The sequence below is a fragment of the Cetorhinus maximus genome, unplaced genomic scaffold (genome assembly GCF_964194155.1).
Source record: "Cetorhinus maximus unplaced genomic scaffold, sCetMax3.hap1.1 HAP1_SCAFFOLD_873, whole genome shotgun sequence".
Lineage (NCBI taxonomy): Eukaryota > Metazoa > Chordata > Chondrichthyes > Lamniformes > Cetorhinidae > Cetorhinus > Cetorhinus maximus.
In genome coordinates this window covers 110,537-137,021 of record NW_027596815.1, presented here as the reverse complement: position 1 = coordinate 137,021, position 26,485 = coordinate 110,537, and the positions used below count along the sequence as shown (strand labels likewise).

Genomic DNA, 26,485 nt, shown 5'->3' with positions numbered 1-26,485 from the left:
TCAAACATATCTCCTTCACTAATGCAAACATTCGTCACCAAGGCGCACACTTGCACAAGGCTAGATGAATGTGGACAAGGGTTTCTTCCCCTGCTCTCCCCCACCTTCATTCCCAGTCCCTAGACGAAACATCCCCTCTCCTCCCTCGCCATACAATTAAAGCTGGTAAAGAAGGAAAATTCAGCCAAGTTGTTAGAGATCCGACTTCATAACTGACCCCCCCCATTTGAAAAAAATCTGATCCAATAGGAAACACCATCAGGTCTCGAGTTCTAGAGCTAGAATTCTCCTCAGCTTGGTTCACTCGTGCTCAGAGTCAGATGATCGCATGCTCAAGCCCCATTCCAGGGGGCAGGATGATAATCTATGCTGACAGCACAGTGCAGCATTGCAAGAGGTGCGACTTTCATACAAGCCATACAAACGAGAACTCATCTGCCTGCTCAGGTGGCTGAGAACCAGAAAGCTCTGCCAGCCCCACTTAAAAAAAAAGCAAACGCTGGAGGGTGTGCTGGGAAGCAAAGGCTGGGTTTACACATTACGTACTTTTTCATTTTCTTTGCATTGTACTTGACCTGGTAAGCCTTCAGGACCAGTTTGTCAGGGCAGCCATCAAACTGCTGTGGGATGACCTTCTGAAAGTGCTGGAGGGAGGAAAGAGAGAGAGAGGGGAAACATCAGATCACTTCTGTATACAGGATAGGAACAGTGTGACTGGCTACAGACTCCACATTCCTCAAATAACCCCAGCCTCCAAGTATCCAGGAGGAGAAAAAATTATTTATTTGAGGTTATATCATGGAGAGATATTAATGTCCATAATGTTATTGGAACTTATTTTTAAATTGGAATTGTATTAGGGTCTGTGTGTGTCTATGTATGGCTTAATTGGATTAAAGCTGTATACTAGTTTTGAGACGTTAATTGGATAAATGTAAGGAGAAGTATAATTCTGCATTTGTTGACTAAGCCATTCAAAAGAATGGGTAAAATCTTGCACCTAGCTAGGATACGCCAAGCAATGTGTTTATGTTACTAATAAACTTGGTGGAATGAAAGGATTATTGTTGGGAGAGGTAAAATTTTAAAAAACCTAATAATACAATGGAAAATTTACATTCAAAGGGGAAGCTAGGTATAAACAGAAAGGAGTTTGTGTGAGAGAGTCAAAGGCATTTAAGATCTAACCAGCCTGTAAGCCCACAACTATGTCTACAAAGGAACCTAATTTTGAATTCCTAAGGTCAAATGTGCTTTGCCTGGTGTCTGTTTAGAGTCAATGGGTTATTGTTGCCTTCGTGAAGATTTACCTGGGAGTGATTAATTTGGGCATTTACTTAAAAGTTATTATGGTAGTAATTTGTAAGCAGGTGTTTAATTTGTTGTTAAATTAATAAATGTTTAATTTAGCTTTATATAAAAAAACCTTTCGAGGCTCGGTGATCTTATTCCTGAATTCAGAGCTGCATCCCAAGCATATCAATTGAAATATAGGTTGTGACAGTTGTTCAAGTTTCCCTCTGGGATTTAAACAACTCAGCCTTTACCAACTGCTATGTCATAACAGTTAAGTTTAACTACTATAATAGGGATCATGGTAAATTTATCTGAAGTAGATTATCTAACGTGGCTTTATTTAGGATCCTCTGGAACAGCTGTTCTCAGCATCCATTGGCTTTTTTTCATGAAGGGGCGGTGAGCGGGTTAAATAAATGTTGGTATCCAGACTGACCACCAGTGATTCCTGCAGGAAGACACCTGTGTGCTTCAGGAGAGGTTAGTATCATGCTAAGCTGTGACAATTGGGGATGCAGGGAGCGAGGGAAGTGAAGGAACAGAGGGCTGCCGGGGAAGGTGCAATGCAGGGAGCCACCGGGAGGAGGGAACAGCAAGATGGGAGGCAAAAGAGAAAGATTAGAAACACGAAGGTGTCAGACAGATAAGATTATGTGCATGATATTGCAGCTAGTCACATCTGCTTATGTGTATGCTGTTTTGATTAATGTCGATTCTTTCATATTCTCTTCCAGCTTCACTTCAATGCTTTCTATTTCTCAGTATTCTCTCCATCATCCCTTGATATTTATTGTACATCTATTTTTGCCCTACCTTGACTAGCTATTTATGGAGCCCCAGCCTTGAACTTGCTGCCTTTGTACTTATTCTGAACATATTCAGCCTGTATTTTATTGATCTTGCCCTTACATATCTCATTGCCCAGTTCATCATTTGGTCTGAAATTTTTCCAACTAATTAATCTGTTTCTTTTTGCGGGAGGGCCCAGGTTGAGTCTGATTGGCCTTCAATAACCTCCCAAGAGAGCTCCACGCCAGACCAAGTGAACCATCAGTGAATGACACTGAAATTGTCAGGCTAATCGTTAAGGGGCATCAATTCAAGCAGCAAATTGGCAAAGCGCGATGGAGGAGCTTGATTAAGCAGCACCAGCATCTCAGCAAATTTAAAAACTGACATCTTGGCTGACCAAAGAAATCATTAACCAACCTTTTAGAACTCGAGTTGGGTTTCTCAGGCCTTCAACGCTTGCCCGAGTCCCGACCCTCAATGTTTCCCTGAAGTCAGAACAGCCGACCTTGCAGTTACTGCAACTGGCTGTTTGGACATTCAACAGAATACTGCAGTGGGACAAAGGCTGATGAAAGTTTGCTTTGTAAGCTTGTTATACAAACCCGGTTTATAATCTTTAAATGATCTGGGATAAATTTAAGCAAGCTGCTTCTCCATTCTTGCTGGCCTCAAGTGTTCTTTGCTCTGGCACGCTTTTGTCCAATTCACCTTTTATTAATCATTAAGTAATGCTAAAAGAGAGCAGTTCTATTGCAAAGACATCTGATGTTAATTGTTCAAGCTACTTCAAGCTCAAACAAAAATGATGTGTTAGTGGAGCAAACAGCATTACTTCTACACAAAGGGAGCGATAGGGAAAGGAGTGAGGGGACAACTGCCACCAGGAGAGACTAGGACCTGAGGGCACAGCCTCAGAGTAAAGGGAAGGCCTTTTAGAACAGAGATGAGGAGAAACTTCTTTAGCCAGAGAGTGGTGAATCTATGGAATTTATTGCCACAGAAGGCTGTGGACGCCAGGTCATTGAGTGTATTTAAGACCGAGATAGATAGGTTCTTGATTGGCAAGGGGATCAAAGGTTACGGGGAGAAGGCGGGAGAATGGGGTTGAGAAAATGAGAAAAATCCGCCATGATTGAATGGCAGAGCAGACTCGATGGGCCGAATGGCCTAATTTCTGCTCCTATGTCTTATGGCCTTATGGTCTCTCAACCTTTTGAGGTGGAGATCTGATTTGTTCAGGTTTGTCCTTTTAGACACAGGTTGGCAAAAGTCTTCGAACCCAGACTGGATCAGCAGAGATTGGTGGTAGATCAGGGGATGGGATGGGCTGCGCTGCTGGGGAAGCAGCGGAGGATGGAGGACAGGGTAATTTATAAAGGAAGTGCGCACAAATAGAATTTTACATCTCTGACTGAGCGCCTATTCTCAGAACAAAGTCAGAATTTTCTTCCAAATTACAAAAAGTTGTTGTGCAGACACAGAGGCGTGATTGACACACCCAGTGTGGGAAATGGAACTCTCTGCCAACCGTTAATTCTCAACAATGATTGTGAAAGAGAACATAGGACATTCCATCAGCGTTTAACACCACCCAAGTACCGCAAGAATTCTCAGGCTTTTGGTACACAAATGATTACAGAAACAATGGCAGCTATTCAATAGCAGGAAATGGCAATTTTTTAAGAAGTGCCAATTCCTGAGCCGACCCATTAAACATGGAAGCACTGGGACGCGCTGTTTACAAAGCTGTACTGGCAGCTGTCTGTGCACAGCTCACCAATCCTGCTTCCTCCCTCTTCTTATGGCTAGGGAACGACAAACATGTTCGGGTTTGGAGGAAGGAGGGGGGAAGATCACTAAGATAATTTATTTTGTGACAAGGTTGTCATTAAAAGGGTTTCAGTGTACAAAATCGTCACAACGATTAGCTGGGGCACTCAGGATGAGTTACATCTTAGACACTGAGACACAGCTCCCTCTGCACAAGAGAGATGCGTCAATGAATTTTTCCTGCTGGGAGAGAGATGGATTTTTACCTGCGACATTCCTTCCATATCAAGTTGCATCAGTTCTGCTTGGTTAAACTGAAGGATGGCCATTCCAATGCGAAACACTATTTCCAAACCCTGCCAACACAATAAAGTGAATGGAGAACTGCAAAGGAAAGTTTCAAAAGCAGAGCAGAACCAAACCAGGATCCAAAACGCAAGGTGGAAGAGTCAGTGGTGCTACAAATTGCTTCGTTCAACCACACCAGCTCCTAGGACATTAAAGGATTCACATTAACAAGGAGGTGAAACCTCATAATCGAAATCGTTCAAGTAGTCTGACTCTCATCTCCAAATGGTCGTCACACACCATAGACAAGAACATGATAACTGTTAATCAAACTGAACAGAGCAGCATATTCAGCAGGTTGCAACAAACCACATGCAGCTCAAAACAAAATAGAACCCGCTGGCATTTTTCTCTACCCGTGATAATTTTTCAGGGAAGAGTTTGACTCAAATTATTTTGCATATTTAACTTCCACACTCAGTATTCAAAGGGCAAGAACAGTACAGCACAAAGAGCAATGCCTTCTGCAACTTTTCACCATTGAGACCAGTTGTCAGTGTTGGGCAGGCAGTGGGGGAACAAGAGTGCACTGGAAAGATTCCACATCAGCGGAGAGGCAATACCTGGGCTCCTAATTCCCCGAAGCTGCAAGACAAGATCCCAGGCTGAGTGGACAATCTATGTCAAAATGGCAAATCTTAAGACACCTGTTAGGGTGTGATGCTTAATATCAGGGCTCGCTGGGGGGGGGGGGGGGGGAGGGGAGTCACGGTGGGGTGGGGGGGGTTGGGGGCCTTGCGGGGGGTGGTTTTTGGCATAAACAGGGAAGTGAATTGGTGGGGCTGGGGGCAGTGTCGTGAAGAAAGAAGGATTAAGATATCATACCTTAAATCAAACTGCTCTTTTTGAACAGCAAGGCTCAGTAATTCACACAGGAACAAACACAAAGGAATTGGAGGCTGACTGCTGCACTGAACCAAGTCTTATTTGTGCATTAATTAAACTGTGTCAACAAATTGCCCGACTTTGAAAGTCATTATGGAAATAAAGGTTAGCGGAGAATGCTCAGTGGTAATTGTGCAAGAAACGATTCTCACTGAGCACCATCATGTCCAGCCAAGTCCTTATGGCAGCTCCTCCAATCCGCCCACGTGCAGGGACATTCCGTCCTTCATGCAGAAATTTATGGCGCACTCAAATATTTCACAGTCACGACTGTTAATCAAAACGAGCCCATTTTTTCCTGCCAACAGCCCTTTTACAAGCCTTCTAAAAACAGGAGGTTTCTCTTCACACAGAATATTCATGAAATTTCAAAAGTCAGCATGAACTTCAATGCACAATAAGCGACTACGAAATGGACGATTAGAACTGGATCCCTCCACATTAAACAGGAGCTTTGCACGCGGCTGTTTGCTTGACTGGGTATTGTGCATGAGCTGCTACATCTAGCTGTCACTTCCCCACGCAGGGGGCGTTTCTGATTGTGTCTAGACAGAGACAGGCCCAAATCCCAAGAGGAAAGGAGGGGAAATTAAAACATTTCAAGGAGGGAGGCTCTGAAGGGAAGTCATTCCAGTGCGTTTGAGCGTATCTCTTGGAGACTGACTGCAAACCACCTTTCCCTTTCCCTCACAGGGGTGGTGTCAAAGGTTTCTGGAGATGTAAAAGGGAGGATCACCTGGTAGGTTACTTCACATTAATGCACCATCTGGAGCTCCCATTTCAGAGGGTGGAATTCATCTTGTGTCTCAATAGGAGTCTGATAACTGGGAGAAAATAGGTGGGGACACGCACTGACGTGGCCAGATTTGCGACTGATCCACGCTGTCGCTGGTTGGGTGTTATTTTATTAGAGTTCAGTTGCACGATGATTCTGCAAAGATCTTACCTCGTACACAAATATGTCAAATATCCTAGTCGCTAGCGGCAGGGAAAACGTGGTGAGAAAAATTGTTAGGAACCAGGAGGATGCGTACATCGACGTGTGGAAGCTCTGTGACCGAAAGTGCACGTGCAATTCAGGCAACTGGTCCTGGGAAAGAGAACAAAAAGCAAGCCACAAATATGAAACTTAAGACGTACACAGAAGCAGACTCTTCTAAAACGCAAAGTGGTGCAGTTATTTTTAATGGCTCCAGTTTAAAGACTGACTGCCAGGGCTATTCTGGGCGCTGCATTTCAATCACAGCCCTAGTTTTTGGAGTTCCAGTGTAGGCTATCCAAGGGAAAGCGGTTATTAACTCAAGTTCAGTTATGTCCTGGCCAATGTTTATCCCTCAACTCAGCATCACAAAAAACAGATTATCTGGTCATCATCACACTGCTGTATGAGGGAGCTTGCTGTGCACAAGTTGGCTGTCACGTTTCCTCCACTTTAATAGCGAGGGTCCTCGAGAGGATGCGGGGATGATTTCCCGGGATAGTTCCAGGGGTGAGGGATTTTAGCTACAAGGTTAGGTTGGAAATTATGTGGTTGCTCTCCTTGGGGTAAAGGAGATAGAGGAGAGGTTTGATAAGAGCATAAAGATTATGGCAGGTTTGAATAAGGTAGACAAAGAAAAGCCGTTCCCGTTATCTGATGGCACAAGGACCAGTGGCGACAGATTTGAGATTTTGGACAAGAGGTGCAAGGAAGATGTGAGGAAGAACATTTTTACACAGCGAATGGTAATGAGCTGGAGTGCTCTGCCTATGAGGGTGGGTGGAAGTGGAAACGGTGAATCATTTCGAAAAGGAAAGTGAATAGGTACTCAACAGAAATAGATTTACCTGGCTATGAGGATAGGCCAGGGGAGTGGGGCTGATCGGATCGCTCTACAGAGAGCCGGCATGAGCTCGATGGGCTGAATGGCCTCCTTCTGTGCCATAATGGCTCATGACCAAACTTCAAAAAGTACTTCATTGGCTGTAAAGCAGTTTGAGATGTACTGGGGTCACAAAACGTGCTACAGAAATGCAAGTTTTTCTTTCTTTCCAGTTGCATTACACAGCCCATTTATAAACCCCTGGGGAGAAGAATAGATAAAAATGTGAACGAAAACACTGACTGTAACATTACTACTCGCACCTGGGGTATGGCACTCAAGTGATTAGGATATTGGATCAGCAACCCAAAGGTCTCAGGTTCAAATCCTAATCGGATTCAATAATGTTCATCATTTGCATGATGGCACCAGAAAACAGCTATTAATCATAGAAGCACATAGTGCAGGAAAAAGCCTTTTGGCCTATTATGTCTATGCTGGCTCTCTGAAAGAGCAGTTGTGTTTAGTCCCACATCCCTGCCTCTTGTCCGTAACCCTATCACTTCCTCAACCTCAAGCACCTGTATAATTCCCTTTTAGAATTATTTATGGAATCAGCTTCTACCACTTTCTAAGGTAGAATGTTCCAAACCCCAACAAACTTGAATTGAAAAAACGTCTCATCTCCCCTCTAGATCTTTGGTCAATGCTTTTATTGATCAACTCAAAGGAAATAGTTTTTTCTGTATCTATTCTATCAAAATCTATCATCTTGAAAACCTCAACCTTCTCTGGTCCAAGGACAACAGTCCTATCTTTTCCAACCTCCCCTCATAACTGAAGTCCCTCATTCCTGATAACATCCTGGTAAACCACCTCTGGACCCATTTGAACGCCTTTACATCTTTCCTGTGGTGCCCAGAAATATGCACAATACTCCAGCTCAGGCCGAACCGGTGATTTATAAAGTCTTCTTTTCTTCATTCATGGGATGAGAGCACCACTAGCAAGGCCTCCATTGCCCATCCCTAACTGCCCTTGAGAAGGTAGTGGTGAGTCACCATCTTGAACCGCTGCAGTCCATGTGGTGTAAGAACACCAACAGTGCTGTTAGGGGGTGGAAGTTCCAGGATTTTGACCCAGTGACGGTGAAGGAACGACGATACAGTCCCAAGTCAGGATGGTGTGTGACTTGGAGGAGAACTTGGAGGTAACGGCTTTCCCATGCATCTGCTGCCCTTGCCCTTCTAGGTGGTAGAGGTCGTGGGTTTGGAAGGTGCTGTCTAAGGAGTCTTGGTGAGTTGCTGCAGTGCATCTTGTAGATGGTACACACCGCTGCTACTGTGCGTCGAAGATGTAGAATATGAATAATTAAGGCGGTGGATGGGGTTCCAATCAAGCGGGCTGCTCTGTCCTGGGTGGGTGTCGAGCTTGGACACTGTTGGAGCTGCACTAATCCAGGCAAATGGAGAGGCAACTGGTTCGAGCATCATCTCTTTCCTTCTATATTCTAAATGCTTTTTTTTTTAAAACCAGCTTAATAACTTGCCCTGCCACCTTTAAGGATTTGTGTATATGAACACCAGGGCCTCTCGGCTCATCTACGCATATTAAAATCCTGCCATTTATAGTATACTGCCTTTCCCTATCAGTCCGCCAAAGCTGCATCACTTCACACTTCTCTGCATTCAACTCAATTTGTCATGATTCTGCCCATTTCACCATCCTGTCAACCTGAACTCTCGAACTATCTGCATTATATAATATTCTGCCAAGTTTTGTATCACCTCTGAACTTTATGTTGCTCCCTACACCTGAGTCCATGTCATGTAAAAAAAATTGAAAAGAGGAATGGACTCAAAACTGCCCCTTGGGAAACCCTCCCAGTATGAAAAAGACCCATCCACCAACCACTCTGCTTTCTGCTCCTGAGCCAATTTCGTACAAAGCTGTCCGACTGCCATAAAAACACAACTGGTTCACTCCAGGGAGGGAACCTGCTCTCCATGTAGCTTCAGTGATGCTATGTAATTGACTAAAAGCCAAGACAACGAGGGATAGGCAATAAATAATGCCTTGTCAGGACTGTCTACATCCAGAGGCCCAAATAAACAAATTGCAAGCAATCTTGCTGGGAGGAAATAAAAACAGAAAAATGTTGGAAATGCTCAGCAGTTCTGGCAGCACCTGTGAAGAGAGTGGACCAGAGTGAACGTTTCTGACAAACAACCTTTCATCGGACTGGAAAAAGGTTCATCTCTTCTCCGCCCCCCCCGCCACCCCAGTTCTGAAGAAGGGTTATCAGCCAGAAACACGAACTCTGCTTCTCTCTCTCCACAGATGCTGCCAGGCCTGCTGAGCATTCCCAACACTGGTAGCATTTTACTCTTCATAGACTGAGGTTTCGCTGCTGCACTTTATGAGCACCAATAGCTTTAAACGTCTGAATCTCGCACACAAGTTAAGTTGAAGGGATAAAATAAATAATTCTAACAATGACCAAGCGACTGACTAGCTCCAGCAACAGAACATGTTTGTTGACACCTATGGCAGACAACTGCATCATTCTTTTCTGCTATTCATTCTCAGTCAGCAATTTTACATCTTGCATCTCTAATGTTAAAAATCATGTTAATGCATCAAGAGAGCTTGCAGGGAAGCAACAGCACTGCTTACTGGAAGCTGAGAATTGCAGAAATGATAATGCATACAACTCAGCAGTTAAGATTTCGCAGATTAACCCCATGCTGAAGAAACACTGTGGCTAGGATATGTTTCTTCAGCAAAGTCAGAAACCCGCAAGGTATTCCACACAAACCTCCTGCAGCCCATACAGATATATTAAGTCATCCCGCCTAACTTTGTGGAGCTTCAGGAACTCGGGGTGGGGGCAGCGGGAGAGAGAAATGTGCTGGGACAGTGCTGCACAGTTTGTGGAGATCCATCTAGCCGCATTGTCCGTGAGAGTTCCACAGATACAAGAGGCCATTGATGGCAACACGTCTCAGTGTCAAACAACATGAATCCACACGGCACATGATCCATTGGCTCTCCTTTGTCTAACCTACTCATTACCTCCTCAAAGAATTCTAACAGATTTGTCAGGCATGACCTCCCCTTGATGAAACCATGCTGACTTTGCTCGATTTTACCATGCACTTCCAAGTATTCTGAAATCTCATCCTTAATAATGGACTCTAAAATCTTACCAACAACCGAGGTCAGGCTAATCGGCCTGTAATTTCCCGTCTTTTGCCTCACTCCCTTCTTAAACAGGGGGGTTACATTAGCGATTTTCCAGTCCTCTGGGACCCTCCCTGACTCCAGTGATTCCTGAAAGATCACCACTAACGCCTCCACTATCTCTTCAGCTATCTCCTTCAGAACTCTGGGGAGTAATCCATCTGGTCCAGGTGATTTATCCACCTTCAGACCTTTTAGTTTTCCTAGCACCTTCTCCTTGGTAATGGCCACCATACTCACCTCTGCCCCCCGACTCTCTTGAACTTTGGGGATGTCACTTGTGTCTTCCACTGTGAAGACTGACGCAAAGTACCTATTCAGGTCCTCCGCCATTTCTTTGTTCCCCACTACTACTTCTCCAGCGTCATTTTCCAGCGGCCCAATGTCCACTTTTGCCTCTCTCTTACCCTTTATATATCTTAAAAAAACTCTTGCCAAATCTCCACAAAAGATCAAACAGGTGATGTGCATCAAGGTGGCCGAGGTGCTCTGCACCATGTGGGATCATGCCACAGTCAGGCAACCAGAGCAGGAAGAAGTACAAAGAGCAGGCCAGGGCATGCAACGTAAAAAATTCTCAGAACTTCAGTTCAAAACACATCATTCCATCATATGTATTAGAAAGCCTGAAGTTATCTGTTTCTGCAATTGTTTTTTGAATAATGGCTCGAGACACCAAGGGGATGTTCTTCCAATTTACTATTTGCCGACTGGGGGAAGATCAAGTGCTTTCCAAATGTGAACATTTGGCCTTCTCAACACAAAATTTAAAATCAAGGGTTTTATAGTAGTCTGATGCCCTGAAAGGCAAAAATCTTAGTGATGAGTTGATTAATCTGACAGATTCTGAAGAAAATATTTTAATGCTTGAAAAGAAGCCAGTCACAGAGAAATATACCTAACCTACTCCCTCAGTCTTACCCTGCAAGGCAAGTTGATTCAAGCCTCACAAGCATGCATAGATTAGAAGAGTTGCCGACTCTTGAAAGACTGACACCACAAAGAGAGAGTCCTTACAGTTGTAAGTGTACCATGGTGCCACAGCTATGGCTCAGGTGGAACTTCGCACTATTTTGACATTGACAGGTGAGCTTCACGGACATTTTTCTTGTCTCCTGGGTAGTGAGCCACCCAAGGATTAGGCTAAGAGAAAGACTGCGGGCACGGAATACCCGTTTGAATCATCGTCCTCCATGCTGCGTTTTGAACAACGTTGATGTGCAGCCTGCTGCAGCATTGTAACTTTTTATTCTTCCTTCCCACAGCTCCACAAGGAGCAGCTGAGTTCAAGACAAAGGGTTTATAGGCAGACACTGAGCAGTGGGAAGGAGGGAGTTACCAGGGGGCTGACTGGCATCAGGAGGGTGATGAGGTTGAGCTCCCTTTGAGGGTAGGGGCTTGGTGAAGGGAGGGCCTAAAGCGGGAGAAGTGGTATAGGCAATCCCAGGCTGCACCATTGGGCTGGTGACATGGAGGGGATATGAAACCCAGTGCAGACAATGGGCCCTGTGATAGGATGACTGATGGGAGGACTACAGCGCTCATGACTGCGAAGGAGCTTGATGCGGGAGCATCGCAGATACCTGACATTTCAGGTCCACCGACCACCAGATGTTGCTCCTGTCTGGCAGGCTGGATGACCTATGGTAATTGTCAAACGAGCCACTGGATAGATTTCCAAGGCCCAGCATTGTCCTGCAGCAGACCCCTGTGATATAGCCGCCCCAACCAATCCAGCATTGCCTCTGAATCACAAAGTTTCTGGTTCAAGTCCCACTACAGGACTTTAGCACAAAAATCAAGCCGACGCTCAAATGCAGTGCTGAGGGAGTGGACATGGCGTCTTCCAGATGTGACGTTAAAATGGAGGCCCCTGTCTGCCCTATAAAATGTACATAAAGGATCTCGTGACACTATTTCGAAGAAGAGTAGGGGAGCTTTCCTGGCGTCTTGGCCAACATTTATCCCTCAATCAATAAATAAATCACCTGGTTATGATTGGAATCCGGTCTGTGGGAGCTTGTGGTGTGCAAATTGGCTGCCATGTTTCCCACATTACAACAGCGGCTACACTTCAAAAACATTTCACTGGGTGTAAATCACTGAGATATCCATTGTCATGAAAATAATTGCAAGCCTTCCTTTTTATTCCCAAGTGGCATGTTGCTGATGACTGGGAAGACAGTAGCTCATATGGTCAGATCCTTGCGCCTGCAGGGCTTCTGTAAATCGCAAAAGCCTTACAGGACCACCATCCAATGAAGCAGTTAGCCGCTCCCTCACCTCAGCAGCTGCTGCGAGCAGTCATGTAGCACCTTTTGTCTACATCTGTCCAAGCAGCATGTGGAGGGACCCACTTTCCAACTCCCTGATCCCTGCCAACATGTAGGATTCGATTGAGCTCATATGGAAGCGGGCAGGGGGCGCTGTGGAGGTGTAAGGTGTATTTAAGTATGGCGCCTCCTTTCATTCTGAGCCCATCCACAAACATTCACTCCCTGCATTACTGACGCACAGTAGCAGCAGCATGTCCCATCTACAAGATGCACTGCAGAAACTCACCAAGGCTCCTTAGACAGCACCTTCCAAACCCGCAACCACTACCATCTAGAAGGACAAGGGCAGCAGGCACATGGGAACACCACCACCTGGAAGCTCCCCTCCAAGTCACTCACCATCCTGGCTTGGAAACATATCGCTGTTCCTTCACTGTCGCTGGGTCAAAATCCTGGAACTCCCTCCCTAACAGCACTGTGGATGTACCTACACCACATGGACTGCAGCGGTTCAAGAAGGCAGCTCACCACCACCTTCTCAAGGGCAATTAGGGATGGGCAATAAATGCTGGCCTAGCCAGCGAAGCCCACATCCCTAAAAACAAATTTTCTGTATTCGCTTCAGTCTGCAGCCGTCCATGTCAATAGTCCGACATTTCAAATGGTTTTTAATGCTGTTAACGTTTCTTGAAGTAGATTCTTTTCCATTTCTTGAGATTTAAAAATAATTTAATACTGTTGGTCAGATTTACGTTTTAAGTGCTGCTTCAGGAACATTTTTCAATTCTTTTTAAAACCATGCAAAGGTTTTTGATTGACTACCTAATCACAATGTTATCACTGCTGCTTAATCCAGGCACACTTACTGCAGAACAGTCACTGTAACATTTTTATAAACCCCATAAGTAACATTTACCTGTCACACAAGGTGAAATGATTCACCTTCAACAGTGCAAAGTCTGACTACTGCTGCCCCCTGTATCACACACAAACCACACCCCCGCCCCCCCAACCGCCCCGTATCTCTCACACGCACACCCCCCGGCCCCGTATCACACGCACCCCCCAACTGCCCCGTATCACACGCACCCCCCAACTGCCCCGTATCACACGCACCCCCCAACTGCCCCGTATCACACGCACCCCCCACTGCCCCGTATCACACGCACCCCCCAACTGCCCCGTATCACACGCACCCCCCAACTGCCCCGTATCACACGCACCCCCCACTGCCCGGTATCACACGCACCCCCAACTGCCCCGTATCACACGCACCCCCCACTGCCCGGTATCACGCGCACACCCCCCGGCCCCGTATCACACGCACCCCCCACTGCCCGGTATCACACGCACCCCCCAACTGCCCCGCATCACACGCACCCAACTGCCCCGCATCACACGCACCCCCCAACTGCCCCGTATCACACGCACCCCCCAACTGCCCCGTATCACACGCACCCCCCAACTGCCCCGTATCACACGCACCCCCCAACTGCCCCGTATCACACGCACCCCCCAACTGCCCCGTATCACACGCACCCCCCAAATGCCCTCTGTATCACACCCCACTCCCACTGCCCCGTGTCTCTTTCATACACCCCAGCGCACCATGTATCATGCACACTCCTCCCAAATGCAGCCTGTATCTCTCTCATCCCCCAATGCAGCCTGTATCTCACACCTCCCCATACAACCTGAACCTCTCTCACATCCTCCACTGCATCCTGTATCTCTCACTCATCCCCAGTGCACCCTGCATCATCTGCACCCGTCCCCTCCATGCAGCATGTATGAAATATCTCCCAGTGCAGCCTGTATCTCACACCACCCCTCCACTGCAAACTCTGCATCACATACACACTACCCCCCACACACACCCCCACTGCCTCCTGCAGCAACCCCACACAGACCCCACTGCGCCCCACCCATACATACAATTACACACAGCACACTGTGCCGCTCTCCTCCCTCCCCCACCCCTGCTCTTCCCCACACGCCAGCTCTTCTAGTTCCCCATTTCTCCCGCAGTTCACCCCCTCCTTGTGCTCCATGGCACGCAGCAGTCAGTCATTTGAAAATTCACTTTTCATCAAAATACTCCTGCCCCCTTATCCGCTGTCTGTTCCCCATTAGTCTCAAGTCCATCAAAACACTTGCTACAGCTTGAGGCTGCCTGGCGCCAGCACGGAGCTGTCATTGGCACTGGAACATTCTGCCCTGCACCATCTTCACATCAGGCTCTGTTTAACGGCACCAATTGCACCAACTGGCTCCGCTGTAGCTCTGCCCATCTCAAATGCAAATTTAAATACAAGGTCAACTCCAGTAAATCTCCAGCAAAAACAAGCCAAAAGGGTGAGATAGACAGAGGCGACAGGTGTGTGTGGAGCCAGTTATGATAGCCTTGTTCAGCACTCTGATAGATGCCAGCTCCAAGCAGCCAGAGTAAGACAGAAAAAAGCAAAACACTGGGGATGCTGGAAATCCAAAACAAAAATAAAAATATCTGGAAAAACTCAGCAAGTCTGCGGAGAGGAACACAGTTAACGTTTCGAGTCCGTATGACTCTTCAACAGAACTAGGGAAAAATAGAAAAGAGGTGAAATATAAGCTTCTTTAAGGGGGGGTGGGGTGGGACAGGTAGAGCTGGATAGAGGGCCAGTGATAGGCGGAGGTAGCCAAAAGATGTCATAGACAAAAGGACAAAGAGGTGTTGAAGGTGGTGATATTATCTAAGGAATGTGCTAATTAAGAGTAGAAAGCAGGACAAGCAAGGTACAGATAGCCCTAGTGGGGGTGGGGTGGGGGGAAGGGATCGAAATATGCTAAAAGGTAGAGATAAAACAATGGATGGAAATACATTTAAAAATAAGAGAAATAGGTGGGAAAAGAAAAATCTATATGAATTATTGGAAAAAAGGGGGATCGGAAAGGGGGTGGGGATGAAGGAGAGAGCTCATGATCTAAAATTGTTGAACTCAATATTCAGTCCGGAAGGCTGTAAAGTGCCTAGTCAGAAGATGAGGTGCTGTTCCTCCAGTTTGCGTTGAGCTTCACTGGAACAATGCAGCAAGCCAAGGACAGACATGTGGGCAAGAGAGCAGGGTGGAGTGTTGAAATGGCAAGCGACAGGAAGGTCTGGGTGACTCCATCCCATTCTCTCAGTTCCTTCGCCTCCATCACATCTGTTCTGATGATGCCACTTTCAAAAACAGTTCCTCTGACATGTCTTCCTTCTTCCTTAAGCGAGGCTTCCCACCACGGTAGTTGACAGGGCCCTCAACCGTGTCCGGCCCATCTCCCGCGCATCCGCACTCACACCTTCCTCTCCCTCCCAGAACCACGACAGGGTCCCCCTTGTCCTCACTTATCACCCCACCAGCCTCCGCATTCAAAGGACCATCCTCTGCCATTTCCGCCAACTCCAGCATGATGCCACCACCAAACACATCTTCCCTTCATCCCCCGTGGCGGCATTCCGCAGGGATCGTTCCCTCCGGGACGCCCTGGTCCACTCCTCCATCACACCCTACACTTCAAACCCCCTCCCACGGCACCTTCCCACGCAACCGCAGAAGGTGCAACATCTGCCCCTTTACTTCCCCTCTCCTCACTGTCCAAGGGCCCAAACACTCTTTTCAAGTGAAGCAGCATTTCACTTGCACTTCCCTCAGTTTAGTCTACTGCATTCGCTGCTCCCAATGTGGTTTCCTCTACATTGGAGAGACCAAACGCAGACTGGGTGACCACTTTGCGGAACACCTTCGGTCTGTCCGCAAGCATGACCCAGACCTCCCTGTCACTTGCCATTCCAACACTCCACCCTGCTCTCATGCCCACATGTCCATCCTTGGCCTGCTGCATTGTTCCAGTGAAGCTCAATGCAAACTGGAGGAACAGCACCTCATCTTCTGACTAGGCACTTTACAGCCTTCCGGACTGAATATTGAATTCATCAACTGTAGATCATGAACTCTCTCCTCCATCCCCACCCCCTTTCCGATCCCCCTTTGTTCCAATAATTCATAAATATTTTTCTTTTCCCACCTATTTCCATTATTTTTAAATGTATTTCCATACATTGTTTTATCTCTACCTTTTCGCCTATTTCGATCCCTTCCCCCCACCCCACCCAGGCTATCTGTCCCTTGCTCGTCCTGCTTTCTACCCTTAATGTCACCTATTAGCACATTCCTCAGATAATATCACCAGCTTCAACACCTCTTTGTCCTTTTGTCTATGACACCTTTTGGCAATCTCCACCTATCACTGGCCCTCCATCCAGCTCTACCTGTCCCACCCCCCCTTAAACCAGATTATATTTCACCTCTTTTCTATTTTTCCTTAGTTTTGTTGAAGGGTCATACAGACTCGAAACGTTAACTGTGTTCCTCTCCACCGATGCTGTCAGACCTGCTGAGTTTTTCCAGAGTATGAAAGAAGTTTGTTATTGGAGACATGTGATAAACGGGTTTGCAACAATACAGCGCGCTGTGTCAAACTGGAAGGATCTACAAGTATCCTGGCACTTACTTCCAGCCACACACATAAAGAATGGGCAGTTCAGCCAAATTCTGGAAATAACTACGGAAGTGCACCCAAACAGATGCGCTCAAAGCCACAGTGAAAGATCATTTCTATTGACTCAGTGTATCAGTGATAAATGAGACAATAACTCAGGTTAGTAGAAGCACAAGCAACCATTTGACAGAATTTTTTCATGCAAAGGATTATTAGGATAATGGTGACATTTAAGATAGAGTAAGAAACATGGAAAAGTATGAGAAAGGTAGAGGCAAAGAGCAGGGAGTACTCCAGCAGGTGATCAGGACTGGCACAGCCATATTGTCTTCAATAGCCTCTTTCTGGGTCAGGGGCTCCTGAACGAGAGGTCATATACTTTGCATCGAGAGTGACTTTATCAACTCCCTTTGCTTAGATGCAGCTGCAGCAAGTTTACAATCTATCACACACTAACAACAGGCACAATATAGTCCTGATTATTGCAAAAGCAATCCAAATAACGCCACATCCACACAATGTAGCCATTCCATACGTTAAGTACAGGTCACAGGTGCCTTCCCTCTTGCAAGTGATCAAACTCTCTCTATAACATCACTAGATTTCTTTTTGGAAAAATATACTTTATCCATAAAATATCTGAAAGAGCATGACAAAACATTTCAAAATGCCCATCACAAAAAGTGCAATCATATTCACCTGTTCCACATCGATCATGAGATGCTTCAATACAATCAATGAACATTACAAACTTTCAGTATGGTCATTACAGGCAGTCAGACAGCACAATGGTGTTCGAGTTAGTGACACAGATCATGGTGCACTCTGAGATGCTTCAGTAAAATTATGATACATTTAGTATTCATTTATTGTGAGCCGGACAGACCGAGGGATCTAAACAGTTCCCAGCCCCTTGGTGCTCTGTGGCAGAAAGGTCTTACACAGCGACCTTTCCCCTTTGCGGCAGCTGCCCCAAGCTTTAGTGCGTCCCTCAGCACGTAGTCCTGGGCCTTGGAATGTGCCAGTCTGCAACACTGGGTCGGGGACAACTCTTTGTGCTGGAAGACCAACAAGTTTCGGGCAGACCAAAGAGCGTCTTTCACCGAGTTGATGATCCTCCAGCTGCAGTTGATGTTTGTCTCGGTGTGTGTCCCTGGGAACAGCCCGTAGAGCACAGAGTCCTGTGTCACAGAACTGCTCGGGATGAACCTCGACAGCAACCACTGCATCTCTCTCCAGACCTTCTTTGCAAAGGCACAATCCACAAGGAGGTGAACAACGGTCTTATCCCCACCACAGCCACCTCGAGGGTAACGTGCCGAGGGGGTGAGACTCCTGGCGTGTAGGAAGGATCTGACGGGGAGGGCCTTTCTCACCACCAGCCAAGCCACGTCTTGATGCTTGTTGGAAAGTTCTGGCGATGAGGCATTCTGCCAAATGACTTTGACAGTCTGCTCGGGGAACCATCCCACAGGATCCACCATCTCCTTTTCCCTCAGGGCCTCTAAGACGTTACGTGCTGACCACTGCCTGATGGACTTGTGGTCAAAGGTGTTTCTCTGCATAAATTTTTCCACCAGGGACAGGTGGTACGGCACGGTCCAACTACTTGGAGCGTTCCACAGCAGCGTGGCCAGACCCATCCTTCGCAACACGGGGGACAGGTAGAACCTCAGCACATAGCAACACTTGATGTTTGCGTACTGAGGGTCTACACACAAATTGATGCAGCCGCACTCAAAGGCAGCCATCAGTGTGAGAGAGATGTTGAGCACGTTTTATACCCCCTTATCTAGAGGCTTGTACATCGCGTCCTTGCGGTCACGATCCATTTTCGACCTCCAGATAAAGCGGAAGATGGCTCGAGTGATCGCCACCACGCAGGAGTCTGGAATGGGCCAGACCTGCGCCACGTACAGCAACAGTGAGAGTGCCTCACAACTGATGACCAGGTTCTTACCCGCAATGGAGAGGGAGCGTCGCTCCCACATGCCCAGTTTCCTTTTCACCATAGCCACTCGCTCCTTCCAGTTTCTAACGCATGCCCTGGTCCCTCCGAACCATATCCCCAGCACCTTCAGGCCGTCAGCCCTGACGGTGAAGGGGACAAAGGATCGGGCAGCCCAGTTCCCAAAGAACAAGGCCTCGCTCTTCCCACGATTTACCTTGGCTCCCGAGGCCAGTTTGAACTGGTCGTAGATGTGGATTAGTCTGCGCACCGACAGCGGATCCGGGCAGAAGACGGCGACATCATCCATGTACAGGGAGGCTTTGACCTGAGTGCCTTCACTGCCTGGGATTGTTACTCCTCTTATGCCCGTATCCTTCCTGATGGACTCAGCAAAAGGTTCTATGCAACACACAAACAGGACAGGGGAGAGAGGGTAGCCCTGCCTGACTTCAGATTTAATAGGAAAGCTATCTGATTCCCACCCATTGATTGAGACTCCGCCACTGATGTAAGTGCAGAGCAGTTGGATCCAATTGCGAATTCCCTCCCCAAACCCCATTTTGGAGAGCATATCCACCATGTAGGTGTGCGATATTCTGTCAAATGCCTTCTCCTGATCCAGGCTGATGAGGCAGGTGTCCACATCCCTGTCCTGCACATAGGCAATCGTATCCCTGAGCAGCACGAGGCTGTCAGAGATCTTCCTGCCCGGCACAGAGCAGGTCTGGTCAGGGTGGATCACCAATTCCAGAGCGGATTTGACCCGATTGGCGATGACCTTGGACAGATTCTTACAGTCCACGTTCAACAGGGAAATGGATCGCCAATTTCTAATTTCCTCCCTTTCCCCCTTGTGCTTGTAGATGAGGGTGATGATGCCTTTCCTCATGGATTCTGACATGCTGCCGGCCAGGAGCATACTCTCGTACACTTCTAGCAGGTCTGGGCCAACCCAGTCCCACAGAGCCGAATACAACTCCGCCGGCAAGCCATTGCTTCCGGGAGTTTTACTCTTCTCGAAGGACCCAAGGGCCTTCGTCAGGAGTTAGCAGTTTGTCCAGGCTCTCCCGTGTACTGTCGTCTAAGACCTCAGTGATAGAGGACAGGAAGGACTGGGAGGCCGTGCTGTCCGTGGGCTTCACGTCATACAATCCGGCATAAAAGGATTTGCTGATCCTCAAAATGTCCGACCGTGATGACTTTACTGAGCCGTCTTCTTCCTTCAGGCTGCTGATCACAGAGCTCTCTCTGTGTACCTTTTGGAAGAAACAACGTGAGCACGTCTCATCCTGCTCCACGGAGCGGACTCTGGAACGGAAGATGATCTTGGAGGCCTCCGAGGCAAACAGCGAGGCTTGCTGGCTCTTCACCTCTTGGAGTTCCTCCTTGACGTCGACCCCCATTGACTGCAGCCGGAGCAGATTCTGCATGTTTTTCTGGAGTCGGGACATTTCCCCCTGTTCCTTTCTAGCTTTCTGGGTGCCTTGGAGGATGAAAAACCTCTTGATGTTTCCCTTGATCGCTTCCCACCAGGGTGTCAGGGACTCAAAGAGGGGTTTCACGGTTCTCCAACCTTTGTAATCCCTCTCGAGTTCCTCAATGTTCTCTGGGGTCAGCAGTTGCACGTTCAGCTTCAATGTCCCCCGGCCAACCTGCTGGTCTTCCTGTAAGTGACAGTCAGCCAGTAGGAGGCAGTGGTCAGAGAAGAATACCGGCTTGATGTCAGTGGATCTGACTGCGAATGCACGGGACACAAACAGGAAGTCTATCCTGGAACGGGTGGACCCGTCTGGCCGCGACCAGGTGTATCTACGCTGCGCTCCGTCTGCAGGGTTGCTGAAGACGCCGTGCAGCTTGGCATTCTTTACTGTTTCCATCAGGGATCTGGACGTAGCGTCCAATGTGCTGTCGGCCCTGCCGGATCGTCCAGCCGCATCGATGATGCAGTTGAAGTCACCGCCCAGAATGACCGGCCTGGAGGTCGCCAGCAGCAGTGGGAGCTGCTGAAAAACCTCCAGCCGCTCGGCCTTTTGTGCCGGGGCGTACATGTTAATTAACCGGAGTGGAGCATTCTTGTACATTATGTCTGCTACAAGGAGGCGCCCGCCCACCACCTCCTTAACCTCGGAGACGGTGAAGTTGCCTCCCCGCAGCAGAATACCCAGGCCGGAGGAACGAGAGTCATTTCCTCCTGACCAGATCGATGGCCCATGGGACCACCATCGTGACCGTTGCCTGTAGGAGCTGAGGTGCGGTATCGCACACTCCTGCAGAAACAACAGGTCAGCTTTGACCTTGGCAAGGTAGTCCAAGGTCGCAGCACATCGCGTAGTAGATTTAATGCTACGCTATTATGGATACAATCTTTCAACCCATTTTAAAGCATTTAGTCTCTTACCAAACCTGTTGCCTCTGAGAGTCCCAGACCTTTGGTCTGCTCCTGCATACCCATAGTGTTCACAAACTGCCTCACTTTGGATGGGTTGAGGAAACTGTCCTGAACCTCCCCATTGGAGATGTTCTGCTCAGGTGGCATCTGGGGGTCGTACAAGGAACGAGGTTTGAATTGTTCTCTGTTGAAGAAGCTTCTCCAATCCTCTCCCCCTCTGGGGCGTTGCTGCTCCCGGCTTCCCGGAGCTGGGGTGTGCTGAGCGCTTCACTGCTCCCAGATTGCTGGGGCTGGGGTGCGCTGGTCTCTTCGGGTTGTAGGCAAAGTTGGGGTGCGCTGGTCTCCTCATTGTCTCCAATGTTCTGGAGCTCGGGTGTCTCGGCTTCTAAATCCCTAGAGCTTTTCCGCTTCTTCTGTAGGTGCCGCCCGTGCCTTTCTTCGTCCGAAGAGCAGCTGCCCGTCATCCGCGTCGGGTGGGAGACGCCTCTTGCCACTTGTCTGGTAAGTGGCTTGGTCCCTTCCTTTTGGCTCTCTTCACCAGCTGCCACTCCCCTGGCTGATTGTCTGCTGGTTCCTCCTCCATTGATTTGCTTTGCAGAGGAGTGGGAGGATCAGGGGGCAGTGCAGTTGTTTGGCTGTCTGCTGCCTCAAAGTTTGGGCTGCCCAGCATAGACAAGGTAGCCACGGCTTCCCCCGATAGCGAAGCTGGAAGGAGGGTGGAAGATGGCTCCCTTACCATCCATCTTGAGCGTGACCTTAACCTGGCGTTTGCACGTCCAAATCCCGAAGGCGTCTCTAACCTCGGTGCAGCTCCCAACCTTGTCGACGTACCTGGCGAGGAAGGTGAACACGTCGGAGACAGCGACGTGGGGGTTGTAGAGATGCACCTTCACCACCCGGTCCCGTTGCAACGGCAGAGCAAAGAGCGGCTCCACCGTCAGGATCTTCATCTCCGGCTGGTCTCTCTTCTCCTCGAACACCTTCAGGAACTTGACGCAGGCAGCCACATTCCTGAAGGTCACGTCAAAATATCCAGCGCTGGGGAAGTCTTGCAGGGAGTAGATCTCCTCCGCTTCAAATCCAGATGCCTTCAACAGGATCCGCTTGATGAAGAAGGCCCGATCCATGGGTGCTCCTCCTTCACTGTCCTTCACTGTCACCCGAACGGAGTTACGTACCCCCTGGTTTGGGGCTCAACTGGTTGCAGCCATCACTTCTAAGTTCCAGACTTTAGACAGTGAAGCCTGCACATGCAGAAGCAACTTATGAGAACAGGTACTACACTTGATCGTAGCCAAAATTGATTCTTTTTGGAAAAATATACTTTATTCGTAAAATATCTGGGAGAACATTACAAAACATTTCTATATGGCCATCATATAAGTACAATCAGATTCAACTTTTACACATGTATCACAAGGTGCTTCAATACAATCAATGAATATTACAGTCATTTCAATATGGTCATTACAGACAGACAGTGCAATGGGATTGGAATTATCGACATACATCATGTTGCTCTCTGAGGTGCTTCAATACAATTATAATACAATTAGTATTCAATGCATTCAATGCATTGTGAGCTGGACAGCCCGAGGGGCTCTAAACAGTTCCCAGTCCCTCGGTTCCCTGTGGCCGAAAGGTCTTAGGCAGCGACCTTTCCCCATTGCGGTTTTGCGTCGGCTGCCTCAAGCTTTAGTGCGTCCCTCAGCATGTAGTCCTGGATGTTGGATTGTGCCAGTCCGCAACACTCGGCTGGGGACAACTCTTTGCACTGGAAGACCAACAAGTTTCGGGCAGGCCAAAGAGCGTCTTTCACCGAGTAGATGATCCTCCAGCTGCAGTTGATGTTTGTCTCGGTGTGTGTCCCTGGGAACAGCCCGTAGAGCACAGAGTTCTGTGTCACAGAACTGCTCGGGATGAACCTCGACAAAAACCACTGCAACTCTCTCCAGACCTTGTTTGAAAAGGCATAATCTACAAGGTGAACAACAGTCTCTTCCCCACCACAGCCACCTCGAGGGCAACGTGCAGAGAGGGTGAGACTCCAGGAAGGATCTGACGGGGAGGGCCTTTCTCACCACCAGCCAAGCTACGTCTTGGTGCTTGTTGGAAAGTTTTGGCGATGAGGCATTCTGCCAAATGACTTTGACAGGCTGCTCGGGGAACCATCCCACAGGATCCACCATCTCCTTTTCCCTCAGGGCCTCTAGGACATTATGTGCAGACCACTGCCTGGTGGACTTGTGGTCAAAGGTGTTTCCCTGCATAAATTTTTCCGCAAGGGACAGGTGGTACGGCACGGTCCAACTACTTGGAGCGTTCCGCGGCAGCGTGGCCAGACCCATCCTTCGCAACACCGGGGACAGGTAGAACCTCAGCACGTAGTGACACTTGGTGTTTGCACAAAGGTGGCCATCAGTATGAGGGCGATGCTGGGCACATTTTTCCCCCCTCATCTAGAGGCTTGTACATCGCGTCCCTGTGAACATGATCCATTTTTCAGTGCATTTCCACAGCACATCACTTCAGATTCAGGCTAGTGGTGAAAATCTGAAGAGTTTCATGCGTTGCTAATTACAGAGACGCCTAATAGGTCACAATGTTCTGTAACTGCTCCCAAACATGCCACACTATAACGTAGCAATTTAAAGGCTTTTATTCTGCACTGGTAAACTGAAAGGAAGCAGAAATATGCAGATGCCAACTATGGCACATGGCCAATAAGACGTAAAGCTCCATCAAGCACTCACTTTGATTAGACAAGTACAAGAGGGCAAGAGAACAGGCTGCACTCCATTAGCTGCACTGTTCACTTCTGAACATTTAATTCAGTGTCTTAATTAGTTTCATTCATATTCAGGTATCACAGTTTAAGCAACTGCCTCTGTGCACTACAGAAAACTCCAGATTAAGCGTTCTGTTACCCTACATGGTGTAAGAAATTTAAAACCTCTCTCTGCAATCCTACCCCCAAAAAAATGATCTGTACACGCAACACGCCTACCTTCAACTTTCATCCCCTTCCTGTTTTAGATAAAATTCAAAACAACCTGACCACGTGTTAAATCCTGCCAGGATTGGGTGCTGAGTGGTTACTCTCCCCATTGGGTAACCATGTGATCCTGCTGGCTTCTGCAGCCAATGCTCGTTTAACCAAAGTGGACCCGGCCAAGGGGGCCACGTGCGCGAGAGACTGAGCGAAGGGGGAGTGTGGACCTGCCATGGTGCATTCCACAAAGCAGCGGGGAGTGACGTCACAGGACAGCAAGGCACTTCCTTAAACTCGGAGTCAGGAAACGACCAATTTCAATCGGGGTGCGTGCAACAGTCACAATAATAATCCAAGCATTAGCACAGAGCAGGTCTAGAGGCATTCATTAAAGTTAATGACTTAAACATTTTACTCAATAGATTGTAAAAGAGGTAATCGAGGATTTTTTCTTCAGTCATGGATGGGCAGCTGAGAGCTGCTGCTTACAATCCCTGCGCGGTGTGGGAACTTCAGGACATGATTCTTGGGGGGGCCACGGGTGGAGGAGTTCCAGCTGCTTGAGCTCGAGCCCAGGTTTTCCAAGCTTGAGGGGCTGCAGTCACTGCGGAGCATGAGGGAGGATGAGAATTCCCAGGATCATACGTTCCAGGAGGTGATCACGACACAGGCAGTGAGAGATCAGGACTGGAGACGGGCGGCCATCAGGAAGAGGCAGGAAGTGGAGACTTCGGGGTGTGCGCCGCTCTCAAACTGGGACTTAGGATTGGAGACTGCTGGGAGTGACGATACCTTAAAGAGGTGCAGTCAGATCATGGCACCAGAGGGCAAGGGACAGCAAAGTGTAGAAATGCAGTTGTCATAGGAGATTCTATAGTTACGGGGACAGACCAGGTTTCGTCATCATGAGTTCCACATGCTGTGCCGTCTCCCTGGTGCCAGGGAAAAGTACATCACACAGAGGAGACTGAACACTCTGCAAAGGGAAGGGAGGGAGTCACAAGTTGTGGCACATATCAGTGTCACCAAGTAGAGGGGGCAGATATTGAGGTTCTATGGTCAGATTTTCAGAAGCTAGGGAAGATGTTGGAAAGTATGACCCTGAGGATACCATCACAGAATTAATCTCTGGATTGCTCCCAGTGCCAGGCGCTGGTGACAGTAGAGATAGGAAGATAGGGAGGATCAGTACGTGGCTTGAAGCATGGTGCAGGAGGGACGGCTTGGGACATTGGGACCGGTACTGGGGCAGGAGGAACCTAGTCAAAAAGGGACAGGTGCACCTCAACAGGACTGGGACCATTGCCCTGATGGGAAGTTCACTCGTGTGGTTGGGGAGGATTTAAACTAAATTGGCAGGTGGATGGGCACCAGCGGATAGAAATAGAAAAGATGAATAAGGTGCATAAATGGAGTGTTGGACTGTACCAGAGAATGGGGTATTTCCCTAGTAGGAGAGCACGATGAAGCACTTTGAGGAATACAAAGACAGGTTTGCGATGCATGTATGTAAATGCTCAAAGTTGAGATATTTTGGTGAATAAGGTTGGTGAGCTACAAGCACAAACAGCCGTGTAGGAATATGATGTAGTGGCAACAAGAGAAACATGGCTCGAAAATGCTGAGGACTGGGCACTCAATATACTTGGATATAAAATGCTCAGGAAAGACAGGGAAGGAAAACAAGGGAGGTGGAGTGGCAGTACTGATTATGGAAGACATTGTAGAATTAGAAAGAAAGGATGTCCTTCACAGGGCAAGGGCAGAACCGATTTGATTCAAGTTGAGAAGCAACAAGGGTACAGATCACGCTACTGGGGCTATTCTGAAGGTGCCCAAAAAGAGAGAGAGATAGAGGATTAAATCTGCAGGGAAATCACAGAGATATACATGAACTATCGTGTAGTGATACTAGGGAGCTTCAATTACCCAAATATCAACTGGGATAATGCTGGAGTAAAGGGTAAAGAGGGGAAGGAATTTCTGACATGTGAACAGGAGAACTTCCTTGGCCAGTATGTTCTTGGTCTGACCAGGATGGTTGCAGGGGAGGCGATGGCGCAGTGGTATAGTCGCTGGACTAACAATCCGGAGACCCAGGTCAGTGCTCTGGGGACCCAGGTTCGAATCCCGCCACAGCATACGGGATTCAATAAAAATGTCTAACGATGACCATCAAACCCATCTGATTCACTAATCATCGCCCTCCCTTAGCTCAGT

The 26,485-nt window shown here is 48.0% G+C and overlaps 1 protein-coding gene across 1 annotated transcript in view; it reads right to left on the bottom strand.

Moving 5' to 3' along the window:
• Positions 1–26,485, bottom strand: part of LOC144674970 (EVI5-like protein) — a gene marked incomplete at its 3' end in the record, with an annotated part of 136,504 nt that overhangs the window by 12,405 nt on the left and 97,614 nt on the right. The window contains exons 7-9 of the mRNA XM_078536060.1: positions 6,038–6,181; positions 4,125–4,214; positions 547–644 (exon numbers count right to left, since the gene is read on the bottom strand). Coding sequence (XP_078392186.1) covers positions 547–644; positions 4,125–4,214; positions 6,038–6,181 — 332 coding nt within the window. The remainder of the gene's footprint in view (positions 1–546; positions 645–4,124; positions 4,215–6,037; positions 6,182–26,485) is intronic.